This window comes from Ornithodoros turicata, chromosome 1 (genome assembly GCF_037126465.1).
Source record: "Ornithodoros turicata isolate Travis chromosome 1, ASM3712646v1, whole genome shotgun sequence".
NCBI classification, from domain to species: domain Eukaryota; kingdom Metazoa; phylum Arthropoda; class Arachnida; order Ixodida; family Argasidae; genus Ornithodoros; species Ornithodoros turicata.
This window is the reverse complement of record NC_088201.1, coordinates 75,456,238-75,465,985: the sequence shown is the minus strand read 5'-3', so window position 1 is coordinate 75,465,985 and position 9,748 is coordinate 75,456,238. Positions and strand designations below refer to the sequence as shown.

The following is a 9,748-nucleotide window of genomic DNA, read 5'->3' as shown; positions in this document are numbered from 1 at the left end:
GTAGTTTACTTTTCGATGCCCCAAACCAAAACACTTATTCATCACCTCTGCATCATCTTCCATTCCACCTATGATCCGCCCTTATGCTCTCAAAAAGTCAGATGAACATTGCTCATCCGTGATGGTTATTCACTACCAGTGTTAATGACGAAGATATTCTTCAACAGAGTGGGCTAAACGCTAAGCCAGGTCTCTCCGCTTCAGTCCGCTGTCTTCCAGTCGAGCCCCCTGACATCAAAAAAGAAGAAAATGACTATAGACGTCGCCACGAGGATGGAACAATATGCAATATGCGTGCTTCTGTTGTAACTTTCTCCTTCTCTGCAATAGAAGACATATTCGTTTGTTGTGTTCTGCTCAACATCGCAAATATGATTCCAGAAAATGAAGTCAGGAGATCACGGTCATCACCAGCCAAGGTATATATCGTGTATTATGCAAACGTGTGTCGATTGCGTCAAAATATAGATAGCTAACCGTGGACCCCTTCTCCGCCTACATGAAACGATGCAACCATATCGTTACAGTGCCAGTTTGGGAGACAATACGTATGCGATGACTTGGTAATGTTACATAATACGGCTGTACGCGGTACGGCACAGGAACTTTGTACATATCCTACCAGAGCCGTCGCGAGGCGAGTTTGCGCCCTGGGCAGCGTAAACGTGAAGCCCCCCCCCCTCTCTCTCTCTCTCTCTCACTGCCGTGAGAATGCAAACAACCTGCCAGGGCCTGCCGTTCGGCGCCTTCTCCGGCGTGGGCGCCCGGGACGGCTGCCCCTCTCGCCCCCATTGCTACGGCTCTGTATCCTACCATTGGTGTCCCTGTGTGATATCGGTGAAATGTTCCATACTTATACTGCTTACTCATGTACATGATTTTCTAGCAAAAGTTTCCGATCACATTGGAAACCATAAGTAGCATACACGATATGTTTTTGTCCACGAAAAATAATGTGTTTTGCACGTTGCATAAGTAGGCAGCTATGAAAAAGGGTAATGCGTAAACGCAGTCTCGATTCATTATCCCGGAAATTCGGTATCTAAAGAAGACGGTATTTTTTATTTTATTTACATACCCCAAAGGCCCGTACAGGGCATTACATGGGGCGGGGGGGGGGGGGCACATAGAGGTTGGTAGGTACAATGCAGTATAAATACATCTTTCAATTGTAAGTAAGTACACTACTAAAGAGAAACACATAAGTGATTAGACGCTGCGGTGCGAAATTGAAACTGACGAGGGTCGGTAAGCTCGACTATGTGGTGAGGAAGGCTATTCCACGAAATGGCTGTTTGCGGAAAAAGGGAGTTCATGAAACGAGATGTATGTACGACACAGTAGTCGTTCTACTGTGTGTGGATGGTCAATGCTTGGACAAACTGTTCGCGCTGGTGTTATGTAATGACTACAAAGAGAAGGATTGTGACAGAACCTGTGGAATAAGCATAGCCTCGCAATGAACCTACGATGTTGCAGGTATTGTTGCAGGGGATCCCATATTGCTGAGGCATATTCCAGTTTCGGAGGAACAAAAGTAGTGTATGCGATATGGCGAACTTAGGCGAAGCAAGCTTCAAATTACGGCGAAGGAAACCAATGGTACGAGAAGCATTGCTGATAAGAGAGCAAACGCGAGCATTCTATGTGAGGTCACAAGAAATAATGACTCCAAGATATTTGTACTGATTATTAATACGAATCGCGGAGCCGCATGGGGTGTAGGAATGATTGAAGGTTGCCGTATAGTGCGGGAAAAAAGATGCAGCCTGCATTTACGCCATTCTGTCAATGCAGCAGCATTTAGATATGTTGAACGAAAGAAGCCACTTATCACACTTTCCAGAGCCTGTAGGTCACGTTGTAGGAGATGTTTATATTATGATGAGCGTATTGATCTGTAGATGACACAGGCGTCAGTGAACAGGCGTATACTCGATGAGACACAATCAGTGAGGTCGTTGATAAAGGCAAAGAAGAGAAGGGGACCCAAGACCGTACCCTGTGGGACACCAGATGATACATGACAGAAGGACGAGGAATTCACGAAAGTGGACTGAAGGCGGTCAGTCAAGAACATGTGTATTCAGGAGAGAGCATTTGGGTCAAGGCCTAGTTATGAAAGTCTTAGCATTAGTTTAGCGTGCGGTACGGAATCAAAGGCTTTAGAAAAGTCCAGGAAAACGGCATCGGTTTCAATTAGAGTCACTAAATAAGCTACGCTTCAGAGTATCGACACTGAGTTCCAAAAGCGAGCATACGCCATCTTGTTTCGGCGCCACGCTACCCACGCGCACGCGCACTGCGCACGTTAGCGCACGATGCCATCTATCGTGCGCGGGTGAGATGTTCGTTTCATTTGCAAGCAGCAGTTGACGGCCTTGAGCTCAGCTTGACATCTTCGGGACGCTCTGGTTGACAATACATGGATTATCGCGCAACAATCATACATACTTCTCTATCCCAGAGGGAGCATTACGTTAGCCGTCTTTGATCCTCAAATGGGGATGGTACCGGTGTGGTGCGGAAACAAGATGGCGCTCCTGCTCTCCCTGGACCTCAGTGTCGATACTCGCTTATTTAGTGACTCTAGTTTCAGTGCAAGTGTCCATATTTGAGTGGAGGCCGTGGATAAAGCCAGCTAGCTGTGTCTCACATGAGAAGGTTTTACGGAAGCCATATTGGCAGTTGGTATTCAATGCGATCTATGCACGAATATTACATAGGTCATGTACCTGGAATGCCTCGATATTGGCAGTTGGCAGTTTGTATTCAGTGCGATCCATACACGAGTATAACATAGGTAGTGTACCTGGAATGCCTCGATATTAAATACGTTTGTCTCTGTGACAAAATTACCCGCTTTATCCGGAATAAATTAAGGCAGTTCATGAAAAAGCATCGATATTTTCCACCAGCCGATATTTTTCTATATTATCCGGCAGAGATACTGTCACGGCTGCTGTAGCACGGCATCCGCAGCAGGAACTTCAGGTAGAGAAATGTCGGCGGAGACAGGAGCGCGGAAGGAGCAACATCACAGTTAGTTTGGTACGCGTTACCATATTAGCATTACTCCACGTCATCTCGCGGAAAGCTCTGCAATCCGCGGCAAAACTCCGTTCGCTCGCCAGAGAATATTCGTCCTCCTCTGTTCGTCTGCTTGTGTCGTCTCCTAGCAGCATCACTTCGATCACGCATTTTCGCGTTTTCTACTGTCGCATCTTCCGGCGTCGTTTAGAACACTCTTAGCAATTCTTCCACGATATCCTCCTCCCGCAAACATATCGCCAAATGTAACTGTTCGTGCGCACATCCGGTTGCACCGTGCTGTAGCCACCTCCTCGTAAACGATCTATTCTTCCCTTGCATGTACAATGTGACGCATTCGGCCACCGAAACGCAATACTTTATTGGTGAACAGAGGACGGATTAACTAAGCCGCTAAAGAAGTGACTATACACGCTGGCGTATCACATGATAGAGTAGTGACAATACATACATCAATTCACTCGTTTCCACAGCAATTGCACCCTCCTTGTCACCAACAGTGAGATTGCAGTTTTCCTACAATACTTGTAATGTTCCTCGTGGACCAGCGAACTGATATTAGGCGCATTGCATCAACTGGTTTCCAGGCTGTGGTGCATGCCACAGGAACGCCCACACGGACACCATCGAAGTCAACCACGGCTATCGGCATGCAACCTACCGCCGGCAGGGACTCTTCTTTTGTAAGCGCCGTATTGTATGTATATGCCGTGCATTTGTAGCTGCACGCAAAGCAAATACTATGCAACGGATGATGACATCTACAGAAATTACCACGACAATATGAGTAGTACAGGTCTGGTAAAGGGCAGATGACTTTAAGCAGCAGTGAAATGACACGTAGGGTTGCTCCACACCGGATTAGTTAGTTAACGCAGCAGTAAGAGTAGCAAGCCATCTGCATGGGTGACCACTCTTATCCCCTACCAAGCAAGCAAGCAGTCTACCAGCGACATGTAAAATATTTTCTCTGAAAATCACCTCAGTCTGCTGCCGAGACACATGAAGCACACTGTGAGCGAACCACACGAGGAGCACTCCCGTCTGGTGTCCTGTAATATTACAAGGTGACTTCCCATGAGGTCTCTATGAAAACTTCTTGACGGAAAACCCCGAGACTAGGAAACGTAACACACAAGCATTGTCTCAAACCATCCTTGGATTGGAAACGACTATAGGTTATTTCCGATAAAAAACGTTTACTGTGTCTCATGCGTATGTGCAGGCCAGCTGGTGGATGAACCTCATAATGTAAAAGCCTGAGTCTGGGCACAGAGAGTCGTCCCTCTGTGTGCCCAGACTCAGGCTTTTACATTATGGAGTTTACTGTGTTCTTTATGCGCCCTTTATATCTGAAGACATCACAAAGCATTTTCTACCAGGAAACGATTATTTGTGCAAAATTGCCGGGAGTTCTCTTTGCGCAAGGGCACCAGGAGTATATACATTTGAAGCACAGTTCTGATTAAAGTTGACACCACTTCTTGCTAACATTCGATGCACGTTTATAATACCACCCGTACAAAGTGGTGTTCGCTTTTATACAGCATTGTGTTTCAACTGTTTGTTTCGTTTTCCCCGTTTGGATAGAGAACCTAAATCAACACGCTACGTTACCAGCGAACGAAGATGGAGTTTCCCTTCCTTTCCGTATTCCCTTCTGTTCGAGAGCTATACCGCTTTCATAACCCAAAAGTCAGCGGAGACCAGGCAGACAGGCAGGCGACAAGAGTCGTTATAGAGCTTTGCACAATACCGTACAAATAACACACTAGGCTACACTATATGCTTGCAAGCTTCTGTTGTATTTCCTCCCAGCTTACCTACACTTGATGGCTACTAGAAGGTCCGTGCTATACTTTGAACGCATGATGACGTGTTCTTTTCGCTGCAGAAATCACAGTACACAGTAACTGCAACAAAATCTACGCGAGTGACCCACGAGATTAAAGGAGTAGTGAAATGTACATATGTCTCCATATATCCACATTCTTCTCCATATCTCCAATCTCCATATTCTTTTGTTATTCTCTGAGACGTGTTTTGCAACAAATAACTTGACTTCTTGTGACGTCACGACGACCGTAGCTGCAATGCGCGCTAGAGGCCTCTGATCTGCACACCCTCTGCATACCCTCCGCTTCTTCAAAGAGCGCGTAAGTGAACGAGTGAGCTCGACATCACTCTGTGGCCATGAGGTTACTCGTACGCGTGACGGTCGTGTCTTTGTGACGATCGCTCGGCGCGGATGAAGCTCCATAGCAACAACAGCAGACGATGTGATTTTCGGTGGCCAATGGAAGCTTTCGGGTGCTTGTCACGCAGGCTTGATGCCACGAAGGGTCTGCTGACGTTACGCGATCAGATGGGGCTTAGCTAATGGCAATTTTCGCTAGCAGTTTGTGTAAATTTAATTGCGAAGTAACAATACGCCGCCCACCATACAGATATATATGATGGCCCTGGATAGACTGCTTGATGGACGATACAGGGTTTACAGACGTGTTAAATGTCACTTCCTTGCTCCCTCGTGACAACATGCATTTATTTTAAAGCAGCTGCCACAACCGTTCCAGTCGATTTCGAAACTATGGTGTCATTTTATTACTCGTTGAACACTGACCACGGTATTGAAGATCCCAGACGAAGTAATGGCGTAGTTTGACTGCTATTCGATAGAATACATGACAAGAGCAGACTCCTGATGCTGAGAATATGCCGAATCTCCTTTTCTAAAAAAAAAGGTGAAAACATTATTTCATATATACTCTTAACCACAAAAGTATACATTAAATCCAGAAGAGGAGTAAACAGCTTGTCCCTTTGATAGATGTATCTAGCACACATGGTACATAGCAAATGAGGAGTGCAATACGAAATACCAAACGAGAGGAGTGTAACACGTAAATTTGGCACCACTGAAGAACGAATGTGAACTGCAACACGCATTTATTAACCATAGAGGCACAAAGCAGTTACAAAGAGCGAAAAAACACACTCTCTAATTCGAATCCAAACCGGCTTGGCAATTAATATCGAAGTGTGCAGTATCTGCCACCACACACAGCAAAAAGAAATGCAATCCCGAAAGGTCACAGTACCTACAGAAACGACACTGCAAGTTCTCATGAAGCCTCAACCTCAGTGCACTGTTTCGCTGAAAGCAAGTCTTCAAGCGTTCAAACGTCTAGCAGCCAATTTCCACTACGAAACTGCGAAACAAGTAGGCGTACGGCGTAAGCGAATCACCACAAATCAATGGAAGGACCCGTAAAACAACATGAGTTCACCTGTGTTTCAGCTACGGTGACACCTGTCATTACAGGTCAAGATCGTATGCAGCCTGAAAATGATAAAAGAATTCCCTAAATTGACTTCCTCTAACGAAGGTTATGACAACGAAGTGGATTTGTTAAGCCTTGCCGTATTCGCGAACATCTCTCACGGCCGTGTGAGTGGACTTATTATCGAATGTATTCAGTCCGAAGAACCCTTTCCAAAAAGTATCAATTCCCTGATAAAGCTGAGTTTCACATATACGATCTTCAACGTCTCAGCTACAGTGAAAACTTACAACCATATGTGTTGTGAACTACTGAACACCGACCTGCGTTGCCAAACTCCAAACCGACGTGAAAGGGGAAATCGCGTTATAGGGTACAAGAGTGTGGCAGACTCAAACATGATCACAAAATATTTTGCTTGCGTTGGTGAGGACTGACGACTAATGAGAGACAGAGTGCACCTATTTTATGTCATTACAGAGATGTACATTTGAGATTTCACTCGTTTAAGTGTTTAGAAATTGTGGGAACTATGTGTCCTGTATATGCGGATGAAAGTGCCAGGCGGCGAAGCGGTCGAGCAGAGAAGGTGGAAGGAGGAGTAAAATGCACGCGTTACCACTTCTTCGGGAAGTTCGTACACCTCCCATGACTGTTAACCAAAAAGTATGTATTAACTCCAGACGAGGAGTAAATGGCTTGTCCCATAGTGAACCCCTCTAGAAGAGCTTTTCCACTCCTTGGAAGTGGAGTATGCCAGTACTCCTTCTCCAGCGGAGTAAAGTTACCGCTTCTGAGGAAGGTTTTGTGTGGCACATAAACACCAATTAAGGAGTAAAACTAGGTAAGTGGAAGGGGAAGAGGACCACCTTTTCTCCTTTTGTGAGGAGTAAATCTGACGTGAAAAGTGTATAAATGGCAAATCTACATTTTTGACCCTTTGAAAACTTCTCTTCGAAAAACAGTGCACACCACCAATCAAAGCACGGCCTTGAGGGAAGGGAGGCCGCGGCGGTGCGGGTGTCCGGACGACGCCCTTGTCCTCTAAGTGAGGCCCTCTCATTCGTATTGTTAGGGAGTGACGTCACGCTGATCTTGTTGTTGACGGAGGCTCCGCAGCTGCGGAAGCGGATGATCTTTGAAATTGGAAGGGCTCTCCACTTTTGGAGAGCCCTTGGCTACCTCGAGGGCATGTCACGAAATTCCATCGAGTCCGTGGCGGAATCGGAGTTAATGGTAATTGAAAATGGCCAATCACCACTCAGATCAAGCGCCATTCATTTCTATGAGCATTGAAATGTCCGTGTAGCGGCGGTATTCCCAGTGGGTCTGCAACATGGCACTGTGTCCACGTCTGTCTTAAACGGCCTGTGGAAGTGTAGCAGGATAATACAGAGCGCACAGAACATTAAAAAAACAGAGCTTCAGAAAATGAAACAGGAAACATACGTAAGTGTCGCTACTTGGGCAACGAACTTGAAATAGTCGTATTATACAAACTGACGCGCAGACTGGAAAGCAAGAGGCTCGAGCACCTACGCGGACACCACCAAGGACACCAACGAAGTCGACCTCGGCCACCAACGCGAAAACTACCGAAGGCAGGGGCTCTTCAAATGTGAGCAGTTTTCTTCCATAAATATTTGATATAGGCTATCATAGGCTAATATTCTCAACTTCCCTTTAATTTTTGTTAATTACATTTAAAATTTCTCTTAATTACATATATCTTACATTCATTACCTTTAAAGTCACCTTTTCGCTTTAATTACGTTTAATCACTCTTACCTCTTACTCTTAATTAACTTCAACTTCTTCAATTTCATATCATTTACCTTCATTTACATTTACCCTCCTATCTCCCCTTTACGTCTCCACTTATACCTCTGCCCTGGTCAGTGATGGGGAAAGTACCTCAAAATTGTACTTCAAGTAAAGTACCAAGTACCTGGTATCATTAGTACTTCAAGTACAGTACAAAGTACCCAATTGCAAATGTACTTCAAGTAAAGTACAAAGTACTAAGCAAAATACTTCAAGTACGCATCAAGTACTACACCAATTTAATTTATCACTTTGCATTTCACTGTTTAGTATCTTTGTCTTCCTTTCTTTTTTTTTTGGCAAAACTTCAACGAGCATTCTTGACATTTGCTCTGAAACCATAAAGTCCTAGCTTAAGTGCTTACCCGTGTATATGAACTTAATCAGATGTTATAATTTCCAGTTACATGTAGAGAGGTAATCAGTCAGCTGTGGTGCGATTATGCAAAATAGTATTATACCCTGACTGAACCAAGGTCACCCACCTTTGTGTGGCGTTCCGGTACTAATCTTCGGGTATAAGAGGCTAGATAATGTCAGGGGGGGGGGGGGAAGTACAAGCCAACGGAGAGTATACATTTCTGGGCATTCCCTGCTGCTTGCTGGAATGCAACATGTTTGAAAAAGAATACGAAGAAAATTAAAAAGGGTGAAACACGATGGTAAGCTTTCATTTTTATACGGCTGTGATATGTATCAATGTAATCCATGTGACCAATTAAAAAGACGTAAAATGTAAAAATTAAAGCATGTGTGTCTTTCAGAGTGTTCATCGTGTAATGCAATCACAGATTGTGAAATAAATTGATTATTAATTGCCAATTAAGGAAAGAATATAAAAAAGCAAAGAACCTCGCATTGACAGAACTGAAATGACAATTGACCAAGTCATTGTGCTGCCGGTTGCAGTATCATAATGTGTGCGTACCTTTGCATTCCATTCGTTTTACATAACCATGGAAGCGTTGATACTTTTTCAACATTTCAAGCCTCTCAACAATAGATTTGCTTCAACAAATATGCTCTTTAAACGCACAAAAATCCCTTTGGTAAAATGTCATACTGGGAATCTTGTACTGCATTCCACTAAAAGCGCTAAAATGACGGCAAGACGACGGAAACTCATAGTCCTATCTGTGTGTTTTCGTCGTCTTCTTGTCATTTTAGCACTTTTAGTAAGGTGCATTTTTTATACTCACTTATGATTTGTTGTCTGGACTCCAAGTTTGGGTATTTGAGTACTTGATGGGAAAGTACTCAGAAAAAAAAAGTACTTTAAGTATAGTACAAAGTACACGATTTGAAATGTACTTAAAGTATACAAGTACACAGAAATGTACTTAAAGTACTACTTGAGTACTTGGTACTGCCCAACACTGGCCCTGGTGAGGCTTCACCATCTCAGACACACACACACACATACATGCAGCTTTTTCCACTTTGCCACTCCTAATTCTAACGCATTAAAAGGCGGTTCTAACACGGACTCATTTCACGAACGCGAAAAACGTGACGTTGGTGTGAAACCGGGTTAACAGTTCCCCAACTGTTCTTTCGGTCATTGGCTTGACCGATTAATCGGAGTGAAC

General features: G+C 44.4%; 1 protein-coding gene across 4 annotated transcripts in view; it reads left to right on the top strand.

The window, feature by feature from the left end:
- The first annotated feature begins 274 nt into the window (after positions 1-274).
- The window catches only part of LOC135401024 (endothelin-converting enzyme 2-like), a 29,600-nt gene continuing 20,126 nt past the window's right edge, over positions 275-9,748 (top strand). Inside the window, exons 1-3 of one of the 4 annotated variants that reach the window (XM_064633132.1) lie at positions 275-419; positions 3,639-3,734; positions 7,846-7,953. In XM_064633132.1, coding sequence (XP_064489202.1) covers positions 291-419; positions 3,639-3,734; positions 7,846-7,953 — 333 coding nt within the window. In that variant the 5' untranslated portion in view covers positions 275-290. Of the gene's footprint in view, positions 420-527; positions 564-3,638; positions 3,735-7,845; positions 7,954-9,748 lie in introns of all 4 variants that reach the window. The other 3 variants (XM_064633141.1, XM_064633150.1, XM_064633158.1) reach the window with 3 other exon arrangements.